The sequence below is a fragment of the Cynoglossus semilaevis genome, chromosome Z (assembly GCF_000523025.1).
Source record: "Cynoglossus semilaevis isolate Cse_v1.0 chromosome Z, Cse_v1.0, whole genome shotgun sequence".
Lineage (NCBI taxonomy): Eukaryota > Metazoa > Chordata > Actinopteri > Pleuronectiformes > Cynoglossidae > Cynoglossus > Cynoglossus semilaevis.
Window position 1 is genome coordinate 9,207,875 of NC_024328.1, and position 27,904 is coordinate 9,235,778.

The following is a 27,904-nucleotide window of genomic DNA, read 5'->3' on the forward strand; positions in this document are numbered from 1 at the left end:
ATAATGGCTGTGATGATGACTATAATGATGATGATGAAGATGACGATGTCGATGATGATGGAAATACTGATGATAGAGTGATAGAGGGCCATAGGTGAGAGAGCACCGATAGAGGGTGAATATCACTTCTCATCTCTGTAGCCTCTTCTACAACCACACACTATTTTGAAATACGAACGTGCGTGTGCGTGTGCGTGTGCGGGTGGGATCGTGAAGACACAGTGTAGAAAGGTGGGGCTCACACGTCACGAACCGTGATTTTGAAGTTTGTGGAAAGAAAAGGGGGGAAGGGGCTGCGGCGGAAGAGTACACGCCGCACACTCGTACTCTGTGACAGCCCTGAGAAGGGAAAACAAACCTCTCGACAGCAGCTTTTTTTTGTCAACTCACCACTTACTCTTAGTCAGCACTTTATTTTATTTTTTTCTATAAAACCGACTCGTGTTCGTAGACGTCTCGAGGGGGAGGTGGGTAAAAACACGGAGCTGTAGTGTGTAGTTTAGCTGGACTAGTTTTCTTAGCGGAGGCGCGGAGTTGTTACTCCAGGATTGGTGTAGCGGGGCGGGTGAATGGGAGCAGTCACTAGATTAGTGCGGTGTCAAAGCGGGCTACACTGACCACACACTGCTGCCCATCATTCCTGACTTTTAGGGACGTTCCACGGCACAAACGGACGAGAGCCACCGCTACCTTCATTCTCCTCCTGCTGTCCCCTTTCCCCTCTCCTTCCTTACGGATCCTCCAGACTGACAAAACCATTAAAAATGGCTCAGATACTACCCATACGATTCCAGGAACATCTGCAGGTAAGGACAACCTCGGGTAAACCTTCAACAAACCCGCTGTGTTTAGTTTTTTTTTTTTTCGGGACAGATGTACGAACATGTAGCGGCGCAGACTCACGACACATTTAAACGGAATCTTAAATAGGTCTGCGGGGTGGTGCTCAATATAGCTACAGCAGGCCTGCCTACTGCTGCCGGCAGATGATGACTTGTAAAAATTGAGATGGTACACGGCTGGACTGTGGACTGTCTCTGTGTTGTGTTGTCTTTAAACGCCGTAGCGCTTTTACTACACTTCGTGTGGGAAAAGACGCCGCTGTCATTTGCCGGCACAGACCGCAGTGCTGGGACATGTTGTAGACAATTATGAGCTCTGGTGTGTAGGACCTGAAGGACACTTGATAACGGATGTCCTGCAGCAACGCGACTTTACTTTTTAACCTTCACCAACACAAATAATAACAACGCGGGGCTTTAATGTAATGCCCTGTCTCAATACTACCCCGAATACGTAACTGTCATACATCAGTATCATTCAGATGTCAAACTGTCTCCATACATATATACAGTACATAATGTCTTCATACATATATAAAACCCATTTGCATTAGTGACCTGCAGTTTTTGTGATTGAACTTATATTAGTCAGACTGTACGTTGTTAAGTTCAGGACTCATTTTAAATACTGTCTCATCTGACACAGAAAGGAGTGGGTGAGTTATTCCTCCGCACATTTGTAAATAAATATGTGCAAGACAATGTTATATATTACCTTTTTCACAGTGTTTGTCTGTCCAAATTTGACTCTGTTGTTGAAAGTTTGTCTGAAAGAGATTTTTGGGACTGGGGGTTGGGTGTCACACAATGGGGTGGTTAGTGCTCTTGCCTTACAGCAAAGACCTTCCCAGTTCAAGCCGTGGTTGTCTTTCTGGTCTATGGAGTATGTGTTGTTGTGTACAAGTGGTTTTTTTTCTTCTCATTACTGTGGCTTCAACCACAGTCCAAAAACACCTGGTGAACTGTCTAGATTGTGCCACACCAGAACTCCGTGACTGATGGGATTAAGTCCCGACCCCAGATGTTGACCAGGATAAAAACTAGCGTATGGTCACTGCAAAGATCTTCACTTGATTTAACTTGATTTGAAGTGTTGGTAAATCTGGTGCCCCTACGACTAAATGGTTTCAGGGTTCTGAAGTATTTGGTTGTTGTCAAGCCATTTTCTAATCATGCTTAAAAAGAAAGAAAGAAAAGAAATTCCAATCGAATAGATCTTGCGCTCAATTCCTCTAAAAGTAATTGGAACCTGCAAAACTGATCACATGTTAAATTCCAGAAGTCTGGCAGATGAAACTTATAAAGAAAAGGAGAAGTAACATCATATCCCACAAACGTCCTGCTATTTGTAGAAACTTCCATAGCCATCATCCTAAAATATCTCAATATCTTAAATAAGATTGATGATATTTTCCTTGTTTTAGTCACACATATTTAAACACTGATTGCTTAAAACTTATGAGTAGTTTGCGGTTTAGTATTTTGCCCGGTGATGTTGACATTTTGCTGCACCATCTGCTTGGAAGACAATGTGCTCTGCAAACTCATTCTCATGCCCCCCAAACATCTGCCCATCTTTAAACTCATCATCATTATCTGCTTCAGAGAGTCAGGGAGAAGTAGTCAAGGCATTGTGGGTTTTGGCACAGCTACGAATTGTATGAAACAACAGAGAATTAATTTGACAGTAAATGACAAATGAAAAAAGAACAGTGATTAAGTTTTCTGTTGAGGAACTATTTTGTACTAAAGCCCTCCTTAGTGCCTTGATCTGGTCTTTGATAATTGCCCCACAGTAGCCTCACAGCTTGGATTCTTGCAGCCAAAGGAGAAACTTTGTGTCACCCTGTCTCCTCTTGTCTGTAGCCTGTTGTTATGGCAACAGCAAGCAGTGAAATGGCCTTTCACTTGGGGAAGAAAAAAAGCGCTGACCCCCTTCACCCCCTCTGTCCAACAGCCCCTCTTTCCTCAGCCAAAGGGCCTTTTATCCACCAAAAACTCTGATGCCCGAGAGAGCTCGCAGTCAGTCAGGCTCCTCTGCTTACTGACTGGACCTGTTCCCCATTTATCACTGATGTGGGGCAGAGCCGTACCTGGAACTGTCTGGGTAATTAGGTTATATTGAGTGCTCACATTTTCCCGTTTACATCTTAGGAAAATCTCTCGGCCTCAGATGGTGATAAGCTCCAGATTGCTGCTTTATGTTCCACATCTAGCGTGAAATCTCAGCTCTACCCTAGTCGTATCCCCTTGTGAATCTAGGTGGCTCCAGCGGAGTGAAAAATGCTTGGAATTTGCCAACCCAGGTCTTTGGGCCTCAAGTTGTTTAGCTTTTTTTTTCTTAGCCTGGTATTTACAACGAAATGTGGTCGATGTAAAACTGGGTTCAAGAGTGCATCCTGCTGAGGCTGTCCTTTGACCCCAAAATTGGTTCTCTCTTGCTAAATTTCATATAAATCTAGGGTTTTATTAAATGTGAAAAGCTCAGTCCCCATCACTGCTCGTTTACCTTTAACTGTCATTAATCATTTGGCAATGTCTCTCTACTTCATTAATCTTTGGCCTGCTTGTTTGTCTAGTTTGATTTATTTTCCAAGGTCCAAGCTGTCCTGTCACACAGTGTTTAATTTAGCAAACGGACAAGTGTCCCAGTTGGACAATTGGATCCAAATCTAGGCTTAATCCTAGTATCCCATTTTGAAAGCTTTTCTGTTTTTGAGAGGCTTAAGGAGGACGGGCAAAGAGAAGCACTTATTGAAGTGAATCATTTTAATGTTTTGTGGATTTTCTGCTGGTTGTCAGTGCGGAGCTCTGTGTACTGTAGCTGCTGGTCTGAACGCACATGCTGTACAAGTGCCATAGATCGGAGGTGCCTAAATATCACACGGTCATCATTAGTTAGCAGAGACTACCAGCTACTCTCTGGCCGTTTGCTGCATCCTGTCCTGCTGCTATATCTGTACTGATGAACTGATGCCTCCATGGAAGACTAGCAGCTGTGATAAGCAGATGAGGTAAGCAGGCCCCATTTACGCACTGCAAATCCTATCAGTATAGGAAGCAGGTTGACAGAAGACTCTATCTCAGTCTAGGGGGAGGTGTCTGTGTTCCATCACCAGAAGTCTTTAAAGAGCACTAATTCATTAACACAGTCTGCCCACTGTTAAAAAGCATTATCAGGTTTTACTTTTGTTCATAAATTCTGAAATGTCAAAAAGTTTCAACCAGAACTTTGTCAAGGTGACATGGCAGTGAGTCTAACGCACTGGTCATTGGAACCTTTTTGCTGGAAAAAGGGCAGAAATAATAATCGCCACCGGGCCCCCTGTGTACAGAGAAATTGCCAAGCAAATGTCAGGGAGCTGCAATTTCACCTCACCCTGCATATAAAAAAATTACGCAAATTACGTTATATAAAAGAAAAAAGCCTATTACAAAGTTTCCTGATGAGAAAATTAAAAGAAAATATGGAGAAATCAGTTCTTGGTGCCTTTTCTGTTAAAGGGAACAATGCTGTAAGACAAGACATTTTTAAAAAGTCATTTGTACTGTGCTGTACCAAACTGTACTGTACCAAACTGTACTGTACTGATGATACTGGACATACCAATGAGTCTTACACAGTCTCCTGAATCTAAATATTTTCAGTTTATATTTACACAGTAAATTAAATTGTAAATTGTAAAAGTTAAAAGTTAAAAAAAAATCTTCTCTGTCTGTCTGACTAAAAATTTCCTACATGTACCAGATATGACTGGTTGACTAATAAAAACAATCCCACAATGGAACGTCTGTCAGTTGTGAGTCTTTATGTCTGTTGACGGTGCCTTGCTCCTTGTTGTGTTGTGTCATTCGCTCATTAATGACTGAAAAAAAAAAAAGACTGATGCGATGATACTGCGACGTGTCAGTGTCCGTACCACTCACTAAGTACTGTCAACTGTGTATGAACAAAGAAGTTCCATTGCCGTTGTTTGTGTGTCGCTCCTGCCGTCACAGCCGTGTCAGCTGAGTTAAGAGCTGCATTTAAGAGTCTTTGTCTGCGTGTAAAGATTCATTACCAGACTCCCATGTGGGTCACTGGCGACAGTAGGTTTAGGTTAAAGTGTGATTTTGGTCTGAAATGTTCTGCCAAGAAGGGAGGAGGTGGTGTGAGGCATTGGTGTCTGAAGGAGGTGGTGTCAAGCGTTGGTGTCTGTAGGAGGTGGTGTCAAGCGTTGGTGTCTGAAGGAGGTGGTGTGAAGCATTGGTGTCTAATGATGAGTCAATGGCTCCTCCGGGAACTGTAAAACTGCCAACGTTGATACTGGAACCTTACAGCACAGCGCTCACCTTCTTCCCGCAATCTTTATTTTTCTTAAAAGCCTTATTTATCTCTTTTCAATCACTTAACCATTTTTTCCTCACAACAACTCTTTTAGCCTTTTTGGCTTGGATGCTAGTCTTTGTTTTCAGCTCCTCCTCCTTTCACTCCCATCCTTATCTTCCTTCTCCTTCTGGTTCTGGCAGCCTTGAGAAGACGAAACATGTGGCTTTCAGTCCCCCTTGCAACTTTACTGTAGCCTCTTCCAAACGCTTTTGTGTTGCATGTCAGCAAAACACAAAAATATATATCATTACCAGAACTTTTTTCTCAGCTGTTAAAGTTATTTCTGATTTGTTTTCATTTAAACTGACAGCCATAAATCTTCGACTTAATTCCTGGAGGCAAGTATGACTGTATATAAAAAAACCATACCATTACTACTCAAAATAAAAGTTTTAGTAAATGAACAAACAGATTAAGATTAAGAATTATAATTCTATCATGTGTATAACAACATGGTAATTTTCACAAAAGTGAATAAATAAAAACCAAACCTTTGACGTGTGCAAAGTTGTTTTTAAAAATGAATTATCCAAAGCAAAATTGCACCATTGGGACTTAACTCATTCAACAATTTCTTGATGAAAAAGTCATGCCTTGAACAGATAATCACCATCCACCCATCACTCTTTAATCTTGCTTGCCTCTTGCTCTATAAGTCAACATGACTTAAAACATTGTTTCCCAAAGACTGGGTTGTGACCCTCAGGTGGGTCGCAAGAGATTTTTTTTTTTTGGGGTCATCTCACATCATGTTTGCCAGGAATTTTTGAATAATGTCTATTGACTTAGATCATGGAGGTTTGTGACTTTTAAAATATGGGTTTCCGAGGAATTTTTTTTTGGGAAACACTGACTTAAAAGACCTGGTGGTCTGGGTTTGCTGTGCTGTTCTTCAGCACAGCAAACTGAGAGATAGTACCATCCTTATGATGAGTGTAAGGATTCCTCTCCGCTTACCTCAGACTGCATAATACATTGAGTTCAGTCATCAGAGGGAGAGTTCATGTTTTGGTATGCCTTCATTCTTCCGTCAGTTGAACTGTGTGCACAAGAATTTCTGTGTTTGGCAGCTGATGAACTAGGTGGAGCTCAATGTTAAGTCTGCTAGAATTTGACATCATCTTGGTATTTGGACTTGAAGACCTCTCTTGTTTGGAAAACAAATGTGTTAAGAAGGATTCTTCCTAGTGAATGTAGATTATACTGTATGTTGTGCATTTTTAAGTTTTACCGGCGTAGAGTGTTATAGGTTTTTCTAAAGAAAACCTAAAGAAAATACAGCTCTGAAAATGACTCAGCAAATACAGCAGATGGCTATAGCAGCTATAATAAGAGTGTCAAACAGGGCCCTGTTGGTGTTCTCTGTCCTGTGCCCACGCTGTTGCCACAGAATGTACCAGTAGACCTCCTGTCTGGATCACAACTTTAAAAAAACTTTCCGGGTAAACTAGAGCAAACATGTCTATTTTTTTTTTTTTAATCAAATAATAACTAGGTTTGCCTGTGAGAAAATATCAGCTGTTACGTAATGTCATGATTATTACATTAAAGTCATTTTCATTGAATTCCCAAGTTGAAATATTTTCTCATAACTAACATTTACATTTATATTTTTTTGTTCTGTTTATTATGTTCACCTCCAGAAATATTTTAATTTAGTTTTTTGGGGCGGAGGTGGGTTTTAGGAGCTGATCTTTGTTGTTTGTGTTATAAAAATGACTTGAGAGAATTAATTTTAATTAAGCAACTTTTGAGCGTTGTAGGTAACATATGCAGAATTATGTTACCTACAACGCTCAAAAATTGCTTTTGTAAAAGTCCATGTTTGGAAAAATATTGACCCTAATCCCTAACCCATTGTTTCTCAAAGACTGGGTCGCAAGAGATTTTTTTTTTTTAGGGGTCGTCTCACATCATGTTTATTGACTTGGGTCTTGAAGGTTTGTGACTTTTAAAATATTGGTCCCCAGAAAAAAAGTTTGGGAAACACTGGTTCAAACCACCTGATAAAGATTCAAACTACGGATGCGGTTGATTTTTTGTATTCAATTCTCTCCATATGTACAGTTGCAGAACCTGGGCGTGAACCCGGCCAACATCGGGTTCAGCTATCTGACCATGGAGTCAGACAAGTTCATCTGCATCCGGGAAAAAGTGGGCGAGCAGAATCAAGTCGTGATGATAGACATGGCCGACCCCACAAACCCGATCAGGAGACCAATCTCTGCTGACAGCGTCATTATGAATCCTGCCAGCAAGGTCATCGCCCTGAAAGGTAGGACCGTGTTGATAATTGTTCAGACCAGAAATGCTGCGTTTTTGTTTGAGTCAGACTGACTGCTAGTGCTGAAAATGGATTTATGCCAAGTGCTGCGGTTATTATTGCTGCTCCAATTCCCAGAATAAAGTCTGCACTCTGTTTGTTTTCTCTGCCTTTTAACAAATTTACCCATATATTAGTACTGCTATGGGAATGTTTGGGTCACCTAATGACTAATGACTCCTCAATACCACAAATATGTGCAGTGCCATCGTCACCATCGCCTAAGTATTCTGAGTTGGTAGTGTAAATTGATTTTCTGTCTCCAAATGTAGCCCTCACAGCAAAAACACAAGTGATGATTATAACAAGTTGCCTGTAAAATAGCTCTCTCTCTCTTTTTCTCTCTCTCTCTCTCTCTCTCTCCCCCCTTTTCCTCCCTCTCCGAGGGTGTTGTCACCCTTTTTCCCCCTATGCTGTGTCGTAATCTGCCTGATTGACACTTTGCTTTTTTCTCCCTTGCTTTCTCTCCTTTCTCAGACGGTGAGTTTTGCCTTCTGTCCGTCTCCCCGTCTGGCTCTCTGTTATGACTTAGTAACCATGTGTCTCCCATGAAGCCAGCGCAGGGCTGTTTTGACTGCAGATCAGTGAAAACAGACAACCGTTTGAAGGAGAAACTTGCAAACACACACAGTGTTAAATTGAATAAAAAATGAACCTCTGTTAGCATGAACGTTTGTGTGCCACATTAGTGTGTGTGTGTGTGTGAGTGTGAGCGTGTTATTACACATTACAGTGTTTTCACACTGTGTACATTTGGTAGCCTGGCTAAGCCTGTGTTAGCAGTCACATTTATGTTGTACTTCCTATAAAAAAAACCCCATGTATGTGCCAATAAGCCTATTTGTGCTGACAGCTGTTTGTATGGTGGTTTTTGTTTCCATCATGTCATACATTTTCATGCCTGCTTTTTGTCAACTTTTATAAATGTAGTTGATGACACAGTGTGACTTAAGTAAAGTAGGGCGGTCATAGGAGATTTTTTTTCTTTTCTTTTTAGAATTCAGAGTATTGCTACCTGATATGTCATACAGATATAATTGATTATTATTATGAATTACATTATATAGTAACTGATGTATTACAGCCATAGTTATAAGTCTCTTGCTATGGCCACTTCACATCCTCCATCAGTAGGCTCTTACAAAAATGCAGATAAATATGGATTTGTTTTTTATCCTGGTGTTATAGATCACAGCATTGAACATCATCGATAGAAGTGAGTTTCATTTGGGAAATTAAGGTTCCAACAGCAGCACAACCCCATACAAACACACAGGAATAGAAACAAAGAACAAGACAATATATGCTGTATACCTGTATGTGTGTGTGTGTATATACATATATATAAATGTGTGTATATAAATATATAAATACATATATATGTTTGTGTATATACTGTATATGTGTGTGTGTATATATATGTGCGTATATATGTTTGTGTATATATATATATATATATATGTATATATATATATATATATATATGTATATATATATATATATATACATATATATATATATATATATACATATATATATATATATATATACATATATATATATATATATATAAATATATATATATATGTATACATATATATATATATTTATATATATATATATATATACTTATACATACGCTCCCTCCCCCACCATCATCTGTTATTACTGTAAAAACTAGGGGGTTGCCAGTGTGGATGATGTACCTGGCAGCTCCGTCTCCAATAGCTGTTCTCTGTGTATCCATCTCAAACCTAGGTAATGTTATTTCTGACATTGTAAATCTGTGTAACTCCCAGTAAAACTCGACATCTTTAACCACCTCCTGCTCTGCCGTCTTCTTGAGACGGTGCTACTATTTTCTAAATGGTTTTCCTTGGGCTCACTTTCCCTCTGTTAGCCCTCACTTACAGTAACTTGTCATTCCAGCTTGCTTCCATATAGTCTTTGCCTTTTTGCTTAGATACCTGTCACTTTACATGGACATCATCTGAAAATATCTGTCACTCTGCCACACACACACTTCACTGCACCACTCTCACTTTTTCACTTTTCTGCCCATCCTGACTTCTTCATGCAGAAAAGTTGCTCTCTTTCTTTAAACACTTTATGTTGACAATCTAACCTTAGGTTGTTTAATATACTTAATGTAGCGATTTATGACATGTAAAACAAACAAACAAAAAAAAACCCACCTAAAAACATATGTTTTAGGTGTGTTTTTATTATTTGAATCAGCTCGATGTCAACCTCCAATTTCTCTCCCTCCACTCAGCTGCGAAGACACTGCAGATCTTTAACATTGAGATGAAAAGTAAGATGAAGGCACACACCATGACAGAGGAGGTGATGTTCTGGAAGTGGATCTCGGTGAACACTGTTGCCCTGGTGACCGATTCAGCCGTCTACCACTGGAGCATGGAAGGAGATTCCCAGCCAAGCAAAGTATTCGATCGCCACGTCAGTCTGGCAGGATGTCAGATCATAAACTACAGAACTGACGAACAACAGAAGTGGCTACTGCTGATAGGAATCTCCGCACAGGTCTGAGCTCACACGTGGACGTGTTACATCATGCCACACGAACATTAAAGAACCTTGAGAGTCTGGTTTAGTCCGGGTTCTGTGCTTCTCAAAACAAATAGACAATGCAACTACATTATATCATCCTTGAATATTTGAACTCAGTTTGTTACATCCGTGCTGCATTCCAGAGAACGTGGTGCAGAAATTTAACCTTAAAAACATTGTGGTAAAAATCAAACCTGTAGAGACTTGACTACAAGTGTTGACGGCAGAACGTAATCTTTTTTTAAGTAGGTCAAAATAAAAATACTGCAGCTGTGCCGTGTTTTGTTTTTCAGAGCACAGTAATTCCTATTTTTATTATTGAAATTTGAACTCTTTTTGAACACTTTTTAGAGTTGCAGTTTATTGTCCATATCTGAAGGGGTTTACACTGTATTTCAGCTTCAAAATCCTATTCTTCTACTTTCAAACAAGTTCAAACAAGGCTCAGGAGGAATCGTTCTCTAAATCAATCAACAATCAACGCTTTTGTCTTTTGTTTAAATGACGTCATTACACCTGCCTTACACAGCTGCCTTACACACAGTAAGTCCTGGGTTCGAGCCCCAGAGGAACCATATACTTAATGGCGCCTCGCCTTGGCCGCCTGTGTTGGTTGCAAAGACTTTGAATTCTCCCAATGTGAGAGGAACAAGGGACTAATAATTTTTAATGTATAATACTTAGAAGTCACCACATCACAGACGGATGTTCCTTCTTTGTTGTTGTCGAATGTAATCTGTCGGTCAGAAGGTTCGACAGAAGGTGCTGCGTGGTGTTTCTTACGGTCATTTACACAATAATGATGTGGAAGAATAAACGCAGCCAGTAGAGCACAGAGTATGTGCTTCCTTTTTTTTTTTGATGAGTGTGTCTGAAGGAAAGGTGCTGAGGATATGGACATTACTTTGACTGTGCACTTTTTCATTTTTGCAACTGTGCCAGGTTTCAGTATAAAAAAGCTACTACTAATACTTACTTGTACTGATTCTGAATACTTGAAAGTGAGGCCCAGATTAGTAATACCTGCTGAGGATATTGAGCTTGTGGTATCTGACTGAGAGCAGCGTTTATAATAGATTCACCTCGAATTTTCTTGAGTGTTTATTCTCTTTTTATTTTTCAGCAAAGTCGAGTAGTTGGGGCGATGCAACTTTACTCTGTTGATAGAAAAGTGTCGCAGCCAATCGAAGGTCATGCTGCCACCTTTGGAGAGTTTAAATTGGAAGGAAATACCAAACCCTCCACTTTGTTCTGCTTTGCTGTGCGCTCTCAGGCTGGAGGGAAGGTGAGTCTTTTGATTGAGAAGAAGGAATGTTTTCTTCTCAAAGTGTGCGTTTGCCTTATCTTATTCTCATTCCTCTTTTAGCTTCACATCATTGAAGTGGGTCAGCCACCTGCAGGAAACCAGCCTTTCTCAAAGAAAGCTGTCGATGTGTTTTTCCCACCTGAGGCCCAGACAGACTTTCCTGTAGCGATGCAGGTGAGAAGTGACCTTTAAACTTCATGAGATTTTGCATGCGTTAAGGAGGACTTCTGAGTAATTCACATACACACCCAAGGGAAGTGGTGGCTTAGTGGTAAGGAAGCGGACTTGAGTCCGGAAGGTTTCTGGTTTGAGTCCACCAGCTGCCAAGTTTCCGCTGAGGTGCTCTGAGCATGGCAGCGTCCCCACGCACTGCTCCCCTGGTCCTTAAAGCTGCCCACTGTTCACTGTGGTGATGGGTTAAAAACAGAGGTCACATTTGGTTGTGTGCTGTGTCCCAATGACAAGGAGTTCACTTTCCTTTTTTCCACTTTCCTTTTGTTTTTTCTTCATCAGATTGGTAGTAAACACGGTGTAATATATTTAATCACCAAGTATGGCTACATCCACCTCTATGACCTGGAGTCTGGCGTGTGCATCTACATGAATCGCATTAGCGCAGAGACCATCTTTGTTACCGCTCCTTATGAAGCTACTTCAGGAATTATAGGAGTTAACAAGAAGGGGCAGGTGAGAGATTCAAATGTTTGATGCAGACTCCTCTCTGTCGTATCCACCTGACGTACAAAATGTGAATTGTAGTTTGTGTAGTATTCATTTGCTGTTATCTGCTTTCCAGGTGTTGTCTGTATGTGTCGAGGAGGAGAACATCATCAACTACGCCTCCAACGTCCTTCAGAACCCCGATCTGGCCTTGAGAATGGCTGTCAGGTCAAACCTGGCTGGAGCCGAGGAGCTTTTTACCAGAAAGTTCAATACTCTTTTTGCCCAGGGCAGTTATTCGGACGCCGCAAAGGTTGCCTCATCAGCACCAAAGGTACATCTGTGTGTTGAGTTTGTGTGTTTTGTGTTAACTTCAGGGTCACATGCAAAAATTCAAATTCTTGCAAAATCTATTAGGCTTTGTGTGGAACAAGCAACATGCATTGAAAATGAATTTTATTTCAATATTTTCACATCGTTGTATTACAGTTTAAGTAATATTTAAAGTTTTCAATTATTATTATTTTTACCTCTCGTCTGTGTTCTCTCGCCTCAGGGGATCCTGCGGACAGCAGAAACCATTCGTAAATTCCAGAGTGTCCCAGCTCAGCCCGGTCAGGCCTCTCCACTGCTGCAGTACTTTGGTATACTCCTGGACCAGGGACAGCTGAACAAGTTTGAGTCTCTGGAACTGTGCCGACCCGTCCTGCAGCAAGGCCGCAAACAACTACTGGAGAAATGGCTTAAGGAGGACAAGGTAGAACCGTAGCGAAGTCCAGCAGTGCTTCTGCAGTAAATCATACGGTGGTGTCCATGTTGGTCATGTTTGTTATATTCTTTAGCTGGAGTGCTCAGAGGAGTTGGGAGATCTGGTGAAGACTACGGATCCCACTTTGGCTCTTAGTATGTACCTCAGAGCCAACGTCCCCAACAAGGTCATCCAGTGCTTTGCTGAGAATGGTCAGTTTCAGAAGATAGTGCTGTACGCTAAAAAGGTAATCAGAAAACTCACTTCATTTATCAAACTCACTACTCACTTATACAGTCGTCCCTCGCTGTATCGTGGTTCGGCTGTCGTGCACTTTTTTAGTACTTTAAATGTATTCTTGTATTGCAGATTTTTTTGCTCTATCGCAGGTTTTTGTGGTATATAAGTTTTTTTAAGAATTTTGAGAATTGAGAAATAAGTTTTTCTAGCCTAAGAAAAAAAAAGAATAAAGAAAATAAATTAAAAGACATTTTGTAACACATACATACAGAGTTTTGCAAGAAATCATCTGTATGTACGGGTAAACGAGATTTGTGAAAGTTTTTTTTTTTTTTTTGCCATATTTCACGCCCTACGATGCCTGCTAAAGGGTTCGTAAAGGGTTAATATATATGTAAATATTATAATAAATAACTGGTGGCGTCCCTTTTTTGCCTTTTGTTTTGCTATACATTTATTCAATACTTTTAAAATCAAATGTTTAGTAGGAATAGTCTCTGAGTTCTGTGTGTTTTACGTTTGCTGCGGAAATGTTTGTATTTTTTTAAATTAAACTTCATTTTTGCGTCCTTTTTGAAGGTCGGCTACACACCGGACTGGGTGTTTTTACTGAGAAACACGATGCGCGTGAACCTCGACCAGGGGCTGCAGTTTGCTCAAATGCTGGTCCAGGATGAGGAGCCTTTGGCCAATATTAACCAGGTAAAGTACACAGAAGCTTTACACACCTCACTCTCTGGGGAAGTACTGCAATTGCTTTGACTCTTAAACCTCACACATGCACGCAAACGCACAAAGAGCCCAGTGTGGGAGCTTGCATCTGTGTTATTCCAGATGTGCCAGTAATGCTAGGAATTCCCTGAGTCAGTGACCTCCTCCTCTATGTACAGTCACATCTCACAGACACAGACTCTGAATCTGTTTTTTTCCCCAAGACTAAACCTTCCCACTTTGTGTTTTTAAATTTGAAAAGCAAAAACATGTGGCTGCCATATCTGGTGTCTGATGCTGTGCGATTCTTATGCTGCCCAGAAATGAAAGGAAATAAGGAATTTGGCAAATGATGTGAGGAAGTTTCTTCCCTACATTTCTCTCTCTGTCTCTGGTAGATTGTAGATGTATTCATGGAGGGGAGCCTGATCCAACAGTGCACCTCCTTCCTGCTGGACGCTTTAAAGAACAACCGGCCAGCTGAAGGACACCTACAGACACGTCTGCTGGAGATGAACCTCATACATGCTCCTCAGGTGGACACTCAGACCCACAGAAGAACAACCCTCTGAATGGAATTAGGGTTTAATGTGTGCGTTATAAACTTTTTCAGGTAGCAGATGCGATCCTGGGAAACCAGATGTTCACGCACTACGACAGAGCCCACATTGCTCAGCTGTGTGAGAACGCAGGTCTGCTGCAGAGAGCTCTCGAACACTACACCGACCTGTACGATATCAAACGAGCCGTAGTGCACACACACCTGCTCAACCCTGAGGTGAGTCAGCAGACGTATGGTGAAGCCTGTGGTAGTAGAAGTGTTTTTACTCCTTTTGAAGAAGGTCTAACACAGTCCAACTGACCTTTTCCCAGCCAGAGTTGACTAATAAATTTAAAATAGAAAGTTATATTGGGCTAAATTTGCACGATATTTCTTTCATTTTTTAATTAACTTACAAAAATCTGGCAGAGACCACGTGCAATCAGCACTGGTTTTGTCATGAAAACGGAAGAAACTGATGACAGTGAGAGCAAATCAGAGCTTAGTTTGTTGGCTAGAAGGCGGAGCATCAACACAGAACCAATCATAGTGAATGTGTGTCCAGCAGTAGAATAAACAGAACACAGTATGAAAGACAGATACTGTATATGGAAATTTGTCTATTTAACCATTGTTTCTCAAAAACTGGGTCACGTGATTTTGTGTTTTTGGGGGCCGTCTCGCATCATGTTTCCAAGGAGTTTACCAATAATGTCTATTGACTTGGGTCGTGAAGTTTTGTGACTTTTAAAATATTGGTCCCCAGAAAAAACGTTTGGGAAACACTGGTGTATACGGTAATGAATAATGATATATAATACCGTATGATTTGTTGTAAGATAACTTATTAATAATATCACATGTTCAGTTAATAATTATGAACAATATAAATAAGAATAATAATGTTCAATAATAATGATAATAGTATCTTGTAAGAATTCCATAAAAGTTCAGTTGAGAGTTCCAGTCAAATTTAAGACACTAAATTATATATTTTTCCACAATAAAAAAATAAATAAAACAGTAACATTAACTAAAATCAGACAATTAAATTAAGTGAACTAACTTAAAATTGTCTGTCTCCCTTGTTTCAATTCCTGTCTGTGGTTGCGCCTTTCAGTGGTTGGTGAACTTCTTTGGCTCCTTATCAGTGGATGACTCGTTGGACTGTTTAAGAGCCATGCTTTCGTCTAACATCAGACAGAACCTGCAGCTGTGCGTTCAGGTGGCGTCCAAGTATCACGAGCAGCTGGGAACAGAATCCTTGGTGGAGCTTTTTGAATCCTTCAAGAGTTACGAAGGTGAGTGTCTCACACGCGGCCGCAGTCTCTCTGGATAACATGTCATAAAGTGTTCAGGTAACTCAACATGGCTAACTGTCTGACTTTGCTGACTTTGTTTCCTCCACTGTCCCCTTTTGTTTTTAAGGACTGTTTTACTTCCTGGGCTCAATTGTGAATTTCAGTCAAGATCCTGAAGTTCACTTCAAGTACATTCAGGCCGCCTGTAAGACAGGCCAGATTAAGGAAGTGGAGCGAATATGCAGAGAGAGCAGCTGCTACGATCCAGAAAGGGTTAAAAACTTTCTCAAGGTAAAAATCACTCTTTTGATTATTTACAAACTTAACTGTTGTGAAATATATTAATGAATGTAGTTTTCTCTTCGTAGGAAGCCAAACTCACAGACCAGCTTCCTCTCATCATTGTGTGCGACCGCTTCGACTTTGTGCACGACCTGGTTCTGTACCTGTACCGCAACAGTCTGCAGAAGTACATAGAAATCTACGTACAGAAGGTAAAAGTGAAAGTTTTTTTTTTGGGTGGATTTAACGTGATTGCTCCAAAGTCTGTCCTGTGTTTGTATTGAGAATTTATGGCCATGTGATTCGTAGGTGAACCCCAGTCGTTTACCCGTGGTGATAGGGGGGCTGTTGGATGTGGACTGCGCAGAGGATGTCATCAAGAACCTTATCATGGTGGTCAGAGGACAGTTTTCCACAGATGAGCTGGTGGAGGAGGTGGAGAAGAGGAACAGGTAGAACAAATAGACAACTCTTCTTCCTTTTCTTCTTCTCCTTATTTTAACAGTCGCTGTTATACATTACATAGCTTTGTGGTTAAAACAATAATTTGTTGCATTTATAATACGTTACAGTTGTGAATTTTTATTATTATTAATAGTCAAAAATGAATAGCTAAAATGTAGTGAGACAATTTCTGCCTGCCATGCAGTAGGTTGTGGGTTCAATTCCATCAAGTGCCCTGTAAAAACAGCCGACAGTAAAATGAGGACAAGATTGAGCAGAGCTGATGTAGTCACCAAATATAAAAAAACATGGTGCATCTTAAAACATTATTTAAACATAATCCACACTCCTTAGTGAGCAACACTATCCCCTAGTGTTTTGAAACCTTACTGTACAATCATAAAGCAGGTCAGATATTATACAAAAAAAATCATAAATCTTTGTTATCATTCATTGTTTCTCATTGTCTGTTCCTTAGTGTAGCGGTTAGCACGCCTGCCTGAGGAGCAGAGCGGCCTGGGTTTGATTCCCAGAGGAACCACATGTTGGGCACCTGTTGGGTGCAGCTTGTTAACAGCAAATCTGCTGCTAACACAAGAATGTTCCAAAAACTGGATCAATAAAAGTTCTTTTTTTTTCTCCATCTTTTCAGGTTAAAGCTGCTGCTGCCATGGCTGGAGTCCCGTATTCATGAAGGCTGCGAGGAGCCGCCCATACACAACGCTCTGGCTAAAATATACATCGACAGCAACAACACACCGGAGCGCTTCCTGAAGGAGAATCCGTTCTATGACAGCGCCGTGGTCGGACGATACTGCGAGAAGAGAGACCCTCACTTGGCCTGCGTGGCTTATGAGAGGGGACAGTGTGACCTGGAGCTGATCAAAGTGTGTAGATGAAATGAAAAGCATTTGAATATTTGTTGTTTTCAAAATATATTCTTAATTTTAAACTATTTTTTTCCAAGGTTTGCAATGAGAACTCGTTATTTAAAAGCGAGGCTCGATACCTGGTGCGGCGGAAAGATCCCGATCTTTGGGAGATCGTTTTGGAAGAAAACAATCCGTACAGAAGACAACTCATTGACCAGGTGGAGTTCCTAACTGTAACTCTATACTAAAACTGGGAATGACTGTGTGAATATTGTAGTTGTACAGTCTATAGCTTGTACTGTGCCTTGTGTTTATCATGTACATTGGATTGTATGAAAATGGTATATTTTCTGAAGACTATATTACTACTAAGTTCTGTAAAGTACCTTTGAGTTTCATTTTATTATAGTATATATTTTTAAAATAATATTATTAATTTAATAAATAGTATTATTATTATCATTGTTGTTGTTGTTATTGTTATAATAACAACAACAACAACAACAATAATAATATAGTAATAGTTTAGTTTAGCAGCTTAGTGCTAAGACTCAAATTTGGGAAAATTATGAACCATCAGGCACTTGGATACAAATATGTTATATTGACTATTGTTTCTGACCTTGGATATTCATACACACATAATAATAATATAATAATATATAAGTAAATAAATGAAAATTCATAGTAAAGGAATTGATACACAAGTAATTTCTCTTCCACTCTGAATATTTTGTGAGTTGTCTATTAGTCCACATTATAGAGCAGTGTTAGAGTTCATTATTGATGTGAATATCAACATACTGACCCTGTACCTGAGATTAAACCCATTGTACAGTGAATACACTGTTGTCTCACGTTTTTTGAATTTTGTTTCCCTCAGGTGGTTCAGACGGCACTGTCAGAGACTCAGGATCCAGAGGAGGTGTCCGTGTCGGTCAAGGCCTTCATGACCGCCGACCTGCCGAACGAGCTGATAGAGCTGCTGGAGAAGATTGTTCTTGATAACTCCGTGTTCAGTGAACACAGGTACCCACTCCGACTTGTGTTATTATCATCGATTCACAACACATTTCTCAACATTTCTGTTATCATTTATCTCACTCTGGGTCACCAGGAACCTCCAGAACCTGCTGATCTTGACGGCCATCAAAGCCGACCGCACCCGTGTGATGGAGTACATCAACAGACTGGACAACTACGACGCTCCAGACATCGCTAACATCGCCATCAGCAATGAGCTTTTTGAAGAGGCTTTTGCTATTTTTAAGAAGTTTGACGTAAACACCTCAGCCATACAGGTGAGATTAATGTCTAGTACTGTGTTTCTTGAACTGTGGTACATGTACCGCCAGTGGAACACGAGTGCTCCCTAGTGGTACGCGGAGAAACTTCACATTTTCACATTTACATTTTCAATAGAATAAATCTGAACCATACCATGTACAATTATTACAACATTTAAACATGAACATCTTTCTAAACATTTCTAAACATCTCTCCTGTGGTAGAAGCTAATAGTGAAGGTCTATGCTGCTATATTCTAATGTTGGTCATCATGGTGGTACTCAGAGAGATCAAGGTTTTATCAGATGGTACAGAATAGAAAAAGTTTGAGGACATTGGTGTAGTACAATGTACACAATACTACAGTAAGTAGCTAAAAGTTCCGTCTCCCTACGTCTAGGTATTGATAGAGCACATAAGCAACCTGGACCGTGCCTATGAGTTTGCAGAGCGCTGTAATGAACCTGCAGTTTGGAGCCAGTTGGCCAGAGCTCAGCTGCAGAGAGACCTGGTCAAGGAGGCCATTGACTCCTACATAAAAGCTGTCGACCCGTCGGCATACATGGAGGTGGTAAATGCAGCCAGCAAGAACAGTGAGTTGTTTTTTTTTTTTAACAGCGTCAACTATGAAACACGTAACAGTATATAGATTGACGTCATCATGTTGGTCTTTGTTTTTTTTTTTTTTTTCACAGATAATTGGGAAGACCTGGTGAAATTCCTTCAGATGGCGCGGAAGAAAGCGAGGGAGTCCTACGTGGAGACGGAGCTGATCTTCGCCTTGGCCAAGACGGGTCGTCTGGCAGAGCTGGAGGAGTTTGTCAGCGGGCCCAACAATGCTCACATACAGCAGGTAGGAGAGAGCTCTCACCACTGCTGTGACTTCTGTACTACATAGTACTGTACAGTACTGCACGTGTGAAACCTCATCCCTCTCTCTTCCCAGGTGGGCGACAGATGTTACGAGGAGGGAATGTACGACGCAGCAAAGCTCTTGTACAACAACGTGTCCAACTTTGCCCGCCTGGCTTCCACACTCGTCCACCTTGGGGAGTACCAAGCTGCTGTGGACAGTGCTAGGAAAGCCAACAGCACCAGAACCTGGAAAGAGGTGGGGGGGCTGATTCCTCTTCAGTGGAGTTTGAGTCATTTTAATACATTAGCACGGTACATCAACACTTAAAGGACTTTGATGGCATTTTTCTGTTGTGAGTATTCAATAATAATAATAATAACAATAATAACAATAATAACAAAAGTACTAATAATAGTAATAATAGTAGATTCACTTCATTCTTGCCACAATGAGTAAATTCACTAGCCACATAGTCTGCTACGGGAGGCGTTTTTAGGGAGATTAATATCAATGCCTACCTACAGTTGAGATGACCAGAAACTAAATTCATTAATTGATGTAATCTCAATTGACTGTAACTTATATTTTTTATTAAATCATAAGTATTTCACGATCATAAGAGTTTTCCAACCACATGAATACTCTTGGGTACTAACATATACATGTACTGTAGTCATAATAGTCAAATATAATATTTAAAAAAAAAAATCAATGGCCAATTAAAATGGCATTTGAAAGATTTGTCTTTCAAGTCTGATCCAAGTTAAAGATGTTTATTCATTCACTCATGAGCCTCTATCACATGAACTTGGTTGTTCAGAACCAGAACTTAATCCCCCCTCAACCTCCCCCGTCTTCTCCTCTCTTTGTCAGGTGTGTTTCGCCTGTGTGGACGGAGAGGAGTTCCGATTAGCACAAATCTGCGGCCTTCACATTGTGATCCACGCTGACGAGTTGGAGGATCTGATCAGCTACTATCAGGACCGTGGGTATTTTGAGGAGCTCATCGCTCTGCTGGAGGCTGCCCTGGGGCTGGAGCGGGCTCACATGGGCATGTTCACCGAGCTCGCCATCCTCTACTCCAAATTCAAACCTCAGAAAATGAGGGAGCACCTGGAGCTGTTCTGGTCCAGAGTCAACATCCCGAAGGTAAGGAACAATAGAATATTTGCTTGTGGGTGTGTCAGTGTTTGTGTGTGTGTGTGTGTGTGTCTATGGTTCAAATTAGTCCCTTCTGTTATGATAAATCTAAATGGTCATCACATTGACCATTTAGATTCAGAAGGAAAGAAAGGCTGAGAACTGTCATGTTTCCTTTTTAGAGCTCTGAAGGCTGACACTGCAAAATGAATTTTATTGTTGTACTTTTTTTTTTTTTTTTAAATCGCCAAGTTTGACTTTGGTCTCTGAGTAGATCGAGCAGTTCTTTTTCCCCCAGATATCCGAGTCATCCCGAAAAGTTACATTAAAAAAAAAGTTGTAAACAACGTAAAAAAATGTAACATTTAAGACCTTAAATATCGCCTTGTTCTGTATTCTTCTGACCAGGTTCTCCGTGCGGCGGAGCAGTCTCACTTGTGGGCGGAGCTGGTTTTTCTTTACGACAAATACGAGGAGTTTGACAACGCTGTCATCACGATGATGTCTCATCCTACGGACGCGTGGAAAGAAGGGCTGTTCAAGGACATCATTGCTAAGGCAAGAAATATAACTATTAGCCAATAGTTCATTATAGTAAAACTCTTATTATCGTTGTTGTCCTCATTTTTTTTTTCTCTCGTCCCAGGTTGCCAACATAGAATTGTACTACAAATCTCTTTCCTTCTACCTGGAATACAAACCCCTCCTTCTGAATGACCTGCTCACTATTCTGTCGCCGCGCTTGGATCACAGCCGAGCCGTCTCCTTCTTCAGCAAGGTGGACATTTTTTAGAATTAAACCTCTCGCAGCTTTTACAGAAATTCAAAGTTGTGACAGAAATTCAAAGTCGTGTTTCCTTGTGCAGGTGAACCAGCTGAAGTTGGTGAAGCCTTACCTGAGATCTGTGCAGAATCACAACAACAAGTCAGTCAACGAGGCTCTCAACAATCTCCTGACAGACGAAGAAGACTATCAGGTCAGCCACGTGTTATGTGAAGACTGAAATAACCAAGGAGATCAGTTTATAAGCTTATAAAAACCAATGGAGCATCAGAAGTAGGTAGGAAGTAACTGATTGGTTGAAAAAGGGTTTTCTCAGTGTTAGTTTTAACTTCGAGGCTGAGGAGTTTGATTTGACTGGAGCTGGGTGCAAACTTAGAGAAGTGCCGAGTAAAATGAATTGTGACTTTGAGTGAAGGAGACAAGTAACTTAATGATTGAACTATGATGATCATTAAAACCCATAAAAAAATGTTTCTACAGAGCCTAAGAGCGTCCATCGATGGCTATGACAACTTCGACACCATCGGCCTGGCTCAGCGCTTAGAGAAACACGAGCTGATTGAGTTCAGACGAATTGCCGCCTATTTGTACAAAGGCAACAACCGCTGGAGGCAGAGCGTAGAGCTGTGTAAGAAGGACAAACTCTACAAGGTTAGAGCAAATTAATGAAAACAACAATCTTCTCTAATTCCTGTTTTTTTTTTGTCCTGTGAATTACTGCAACACCGCCTCTAGATGTCACTGTTCTACTCTGACAACACGCTTCTCTTTCCAACCCAGGACGCCATGCTGTACGCTGCTGAGTCTAAGGACGCAGAGCTGGCCGAGACTCTACTCCAGTGGTTCCTGGAGGAGGGCAGGAAGGAGTGTTTCACTGCCTGTCTGTTCGCCTCCTATGATCTGCTCCACCCTGACGTGGTGCTGGAGCTGGCCTGGAGACACAACATCATGGACTTTGCTATGCCCTACTTTATCCAGGTCATGAGAGAGTACCTCACAAAGGTAAGTGTTGTTATAAGTGATGAGTTATTTATTGTTAATTGGTGTAAAATACTGTCCATTGGTTTTTTTTTTCTTTTCTTTTAATGATACATTTTTTGAACATACTGTATGATGAGACAAAAACCATCTGAAGGAGTTGTTTTTTCTTGTAAAATCTGAAAGTGTGAACTTCCTGTGGCCATCGTGTTGATGACCTGTAGACACCTGAGGTCACTCGAGGTCATGTCTTTGGGTTCTGTTTCAGGTTGATGGGTTTGCGGCGAAGGTGATGGTCTCTGGCCCTATTTTTTTTATTCCTCTCTGTGTCTCTGTCTGTTGGAACTTACTTGGATGGACTGTTGACTGTTGACTAAATGATGCCTAACAAGTGTGCACAGGGTTCTGCTCCAACCGCAGACTGTATCGGGGAAAGCCTTGATTCACATATCACCATGGCCCCGGTCGGTCGGCCCGTTGTAGAGCTTGGAACACGTTGATTTTAGCTGGAAGGCTAGATTTGTTTCTTTTTTATTGCTCGCTTTTCTAACAATTAAAACTGTTAGAATAATAAGTTTGAAGATGTGAAAAGGCTGAATAGACAGGAAAGCAAAAGTCCTGATGTCACAAGCTCCGAATTAAATTAAGATTTAAGTAGATGTAACTAGATTCATGAGGGTATAAATATTTGTATGAAATATATATTTTTTTTTTTAATAAATCTTGAAACGTATAAGGGCCAATCAGCTCGGATTTAGTCATGTCAATAGGAGGAACTAAGTGCAACAGCCAATCAGAACTTTGTTTGTTGTCAATTAACAGAAGTCTCTCAAATGACTGATTGAAGAGAAGTGTTCAGATATAATGTGTTAGAAATTGTTTTTAACTTGTAGAGTACAAATCTGTGGGGGTTCTTTTTTTCATATAAAGGAGTGTAATGGTGTGGCTGTGGTTGGAGCCAGAACCTGTGCACTTTTTTTTTTATTCTTAGGACCAGAATCCTGTTGTGTTCTAACAGACACCTCTCACTTTCTAACTCCTCTGAACAATTACTCAAACATCTAATACATAATCATACTCAACACTAATACAATTGCTATTCTTCAGTGTTTTTGAAAAGGCAGTTATAAGTTAAATAAAAGAGTAAAATGCATTTTCATATTTTAGATCATTGTTTCCCAAAGACTGGGTCGTGACCCTCGGGTGGGTCGCAAGAGGGTCATCTCACATCATGTTTCCCAGGAGTTTACGAATAATGTCTATTGACTTGGGTCATGAAGGTTTTTGACTTGGGTCCCCAGAAAAAAAGTTTTGGAAACACCTTGTTAGATGTAGTTTTTTGACCAAACGTTTTCCACCGTTGAAATCTCAGCGTTAGGTTGCATTGAAATCCCCTCACATCCTCTGTGACCGCAGCTGAAGCAGAAGCTGTGCCTGATTATCTCTCAGAATGTCAAAAAAATGAACGTTTACTGCCAGAAGTAACTCACTTGCAGATGCCGTTTGTCTGGCGAGGATGTGTAAAACATGTGATCTTATCTAACTTCTCCACTGATTTATATCCACTTGTATCAAGACACCATGGGAGAAGGAACTGACTAAAATGTGTGCACGTGTGTTTTCACTGTTAACACTGTTGTTTAGATTGTTATTTTTCAGCTTATTGAGAGTGTGTGGCTTTTGCTTTATCAAACTGACTAATAAGATGTGATTAAATCTTGGATTCTAACCTTAATGAACTCAAACCTGTCAGTTCGGGTTAGAAATCACTATGTTCACCGAACCTGCATGGCATTTCTCCTTCAACAAACAACAATGTAGTGTATTTTGGGTTGCAAGGTATAGTGGTTTTCATAAATCAGCTTAGTTAGGTAGATTTTTATGTTTTTGTTAATTTATTTGCAATGATTATCACAAATACATATGGATTATTTCCAGACAAAGTCTAACAATTTTATTCAAAGCTTTCATGTTGACATGATAATAAAAGTGAACTGTGGATGTCATCACGGTCATATTTAAGAGATAAAATTAAACCGACTGTTCTTTTCTTTAACCGTGTCAGCAGGGGATATAGTCAAACCTTGTTTTACAGCGTGTGAAATATCAACGCTCAATCGCTTCTCTGCTCTCTGTTGCCCTCAGGTGGACAAACTGGATGATGCGGAGAGCCAAAGGAAAACTGATGACGAGGGGACAGAACCACAACCAATGGTGATTGGTATGTGACACCCTGACGATTGAATGTTATTAGATCCTGTGGAGACACAACCTTTAAATATACATATTGATGAAATCAAAGTTGGATATAATTATTATTATTATAGTCTTTATTGGGAAATGTTTTAAATGAATTTTTTTTTAAAAGTAAATTGTATTTTTGCATGCTTGACCTAACAGTTAATCCACAGGGATAAAAAACAAATTTAAAGATTTTTTTTTAACTTTTAGTAGCTAAAGTGACTATTGTGTCACAATGGTTTGAAAGTCACGTGTCTAATGCATCAGTATATTACCCTATCGTTATTTGGGCACAACACAACCTCCTATGTAGTTTCTGTTTCACAAAAACTGATTGTTAAGTCTTTGATGTCTGTTATAAGATGACAAAATAACACAACTCCAAAATGCAATGACTTTGTTTGTAGAAAAGGCATTTGAGGAAGTGGATAACCCTGTGTTTATGTGTACGAACAGGTCAGCAGCTGATGTTGACTGCAGCCACTACTCCAGTGGCACCACAGCCAGCTTACTCAGGCTACGGATACCCTGCTAACTCAGGAGGATACCCTCCTCAGGCCGCCGCTGGTGCTGCTGCTGCTGCTGCAGCTGCCGCCCAGCCCAGCCTGCTTATGGCTTTAACATGTAGAAGCCTGACTGACCCTCCTGCCTCACCCACTCCTCTCCTTTGCCCTCTTTCACATGCCTTAGACCTGAACTTCACTGAACCAAGCTGCTCTGGATCTCAACAACCCACATAGGCGGTGAATAGAACCCTACACCCTTCCACCGCCCTTATAATGAACGGAGTCTTTCAGCCCTGGATAGGACTCTGCTCCTCCTGTTTACTCTGAAACTGCTATAGAAACCCATTCACTGTACTTTGTCCTCACACACTCGTCAGAAGAATTGTGCTTAGTTTCACCCACACTTTCTGCAGGTTAAAAACTGCTTCTGTGATAAACACATGTCATCATCTCTCAGCTCCTTAGAGGAAATGACATTACGAAGATATGGTAGTGACACAGAACCCACTCTGTCCTCTTGCCGTTCTGCTCTACTAACCATGGAAGCAGCTCTTGCCTCCTTTTTTTTTTTTAATATTTGTCCGTTGATTGAGCACTGATGAGAAAGAGACTTTATTTATCAGGAAACGGAGGTGCACATCTGTGGGCTGTGTGCAGGTGTCTCCTCTCCTTTCTGAAGCACTGCTACGGCCATATGTACTTTGAGAAAGTGGCAAAAACAAAACAGGCTTGTTTCATGATTTTAAACTACACAGCTGTCTCACGCTCTGATCAGAAGGACAGTTACTGTGCAATAGTTGTGTTTGTCTTTTCACAACAGGTACAAAGTGTTTGCAGTATTTGGACTAAAAGTACTTGTTTTATGAGGTTAAAGTATGTGTGTCTGTGTACGTGTAGCCTCTAAAGCCTCCGAGGGATACGTCAACAAACCAAGTGAAACTCAAATGAAATTTCCATCTCCATGGTTGCAGCAAACAATCTTCTGTATCAAAGCTTTCCATCATATCAAGCCTTTTTTATTGAATTCTGAAAATAGTTTTAAATGAATGTGGTACAAATAAGTACATCAGAACGAAAGGATGAGAGGATCAGGTGAAATCATTAAAAGAAAATGCTTTGTGCTATAGTCTGTGCATGTGCTGCCAAACTGTAATGCTGCGACCAGGAGCACAATCATGTTACATGTAAGTATATCAACTGTTACTATTGTTGTGTTAAAATCTTAGGTGAGGTACAAAGTCTCTTCCTTAAGAGGAATCAGTGACAAAAACTCAAACTAACACACAGAGAAGAAGAATACGTGAACATTAGCTCACATTCTGTTGCCAGTTTTAATAAAAAAAAAAACAAATATTATTGTACTGAAAGCATTGTGTAAAAAATTATGATACACCTACCTAATCAAAGCCAGATATTATAAAATACCTTGTATTGTCTATAGTGTGTGTTGTTGTAGTCCCAAAACCCATAATAATTTTTGTAAAAAAAAGAAATTTGCAAAAACAAGGTTAATAAATGGCAGAGATGTGGAGGTAAGGCTGCTCGCTGTGGTCAAATGTGTATTTCCTGTGCTGTGCACCTGTCCTTACAGTGTCCTGTGCTCTTCTACCGTAGTGTCACCTTTGGATATGCCAAAGTTTGAAAAAAAAAAAAGCTATACATGAAGCACACTGTTTTTTCCTGCACAAGTCCTGCATACGCAAAGAAGAATAAAGTTTACACTCTGTGATTTCTGTGCAGTTTGCAGTGTTTTTTCGAATATGCACTTAGAAAAACCTACAAATTAGATGCCTTTTTAGTACAAGTAAAAAAAAAAATGTTTTCAGTGAAATACTAATTTCGCATGTCATTTTTGGTAAAATGACAAAAACAATAAATAAATCATGAAATATTTTGGAAAAGGGAATTAGAAATTGTATCTTTTCTGCATGTTTCTCATTAAATTAGAGCATTTGAAAACTTTGAATTTTGTTTGTCACAAATACTGTCCTTCAGTTTTCTTTCGTGCAGGACATGTGTCTGGCTGCCCAGAGTTGATCTAACACTTTCTTCCTTTTCTTTGTTTGTTGAGGGTGTGGTTGTTTTAAGCCTTTGGCTGCCTGTACAAATATTGCTTATAAGGGCTTTTTGAAAAAACTGATTGTCCTCAGGAGGCACAGAAAGAACACAAAAAGTATGGTGCAGTAGAAAAAGCGGTTAAAAGGTTATGTAGTTGTGGTAGTTACAAGGTGAAATATATCTATACAGTAAAAATACATGCAAATTACTCCAATTTTTATATTGGCATAATTTTTATTTTTTATTATTAACGGTTTAATTTGGTTTTTTTTTCAAATACTCTTACAACTAATTTAGTTGGTCTGTGTTTTCAAATATTAACTGTTTATTGGTCTAAGTTTGAGAAACACGCATTATTGCCCCAGTCACGGTAAAAAGAATCCTAATTTCGAAAATAAAGTCCGTTTATGAAGCGTAACAGTACGGAGCCCCTAAAGTGACATGGGGAAAAAAAAAAGAGAAACTTTCTCGTGCGCACGAGAAACGATTCTCTCTTTTTTCCCCGTGTCACTGTAGGGGCTCCGTAGTACTCCGTATTAGAGAGAATATTTAAGCAAAAAAATAAGTAAATAAGTAAATAAGGAAGAAAATATAAGGAAACAAGCCGTAACTACGTTTGCTTGCAATGTACAGTTTTTACCGTAAAGTCCAAATATTACCAAAAACAGTCCTACATTTGTGAAAATAAAGGCAGGATATCACATAAATAAAGTCGTGATTTTCGTAAATACAATATAATTTATTACGAGCGATAATATTACAAGAAACCTCGTAACATCACTGAAACACTGCTTAGTGTACGAACATAAGTCGAACGTTTAAAACATGCGATTTTGGTTGTTGT

At 40.1% G+C, this 27,904-nt stretch overlaps 1 protein-coding gene and 1 non-coding gene across 4 annotated transcripts; both read left to right on the forward strand.

Moving 5' to 3' along the window:
* On the forward strand, positions 1-26,731 carry cltcl1 (clathrin, heavy chain-like 1). 3 transcript variants are annotated; one of them, XM_017043132.2, is made up of 32 exons: positions 1-806; positions 7,279-7,486; positions 9,810-10,078; positions 11,229-11,390; positions 11,472-11,585; positions 11,925-12,098; positions 12,208-12,405; positions 12,628-12,828; positions 12,914-13,066; positions 13,639-13,761; positions 14,169-14,306; positions 14,384-14,548; positions 15,432-15,612; positions 15,740-15,903; positions 15,981-16,106; positions 16,204-16,346; positions 16,991-17,225; positions 17,306-17,428; positions 18,094-18,239; positions 18,328-18,511; positions 18,898-19,090; positions 19,193-19,350; positions 19,444-19,608; positions 20,227-20,502; positions 20,902-21,051; positions 21,140-21,271; positions 21,360-21,470; positions 21,758-21,928; positions 22,058-22,279; positions 22,524-22,550; positions 24,401-24,476; positions 24,953-26,731. In XM_017043132.2, exons 1-32 carry the CDS (start codon positions 765-767, stop codon positions 25,234-25,236), a joined length of 5,214 nt encoding a protein of 1,737 aa, XP_016898621.1. In that variant the 5' UTR covers positions 1-764; the 3' UTR covers positions 25,237-26,731. The 3 variants fall into 3 exon arrangements, with proteins under 3 accessions (XP_016898621.1, XP_008334352.2, XP_016898622.1); XM_008336130.3 differs by lacking the exon at positions 22,524-22,550 and adding an exon at positions 8,012-8,014 and having other exon boundaries at positions 2-806; XM_017043133.2 differs by lacking the exon at positions 22,524-22,550 and having other exon boundaries at positions 3-806.
* Positions 16,807-16,879, forward strand: trnal-gag (transfer RNA leucine (anticodon GAG)). Its single transcript has one exon. It is a non-coding gene; the product is annotated as a tRNA-Leu (tRNA).
* Positions 26,732-27,904: the final 1,173 nt, after the last annotated feature.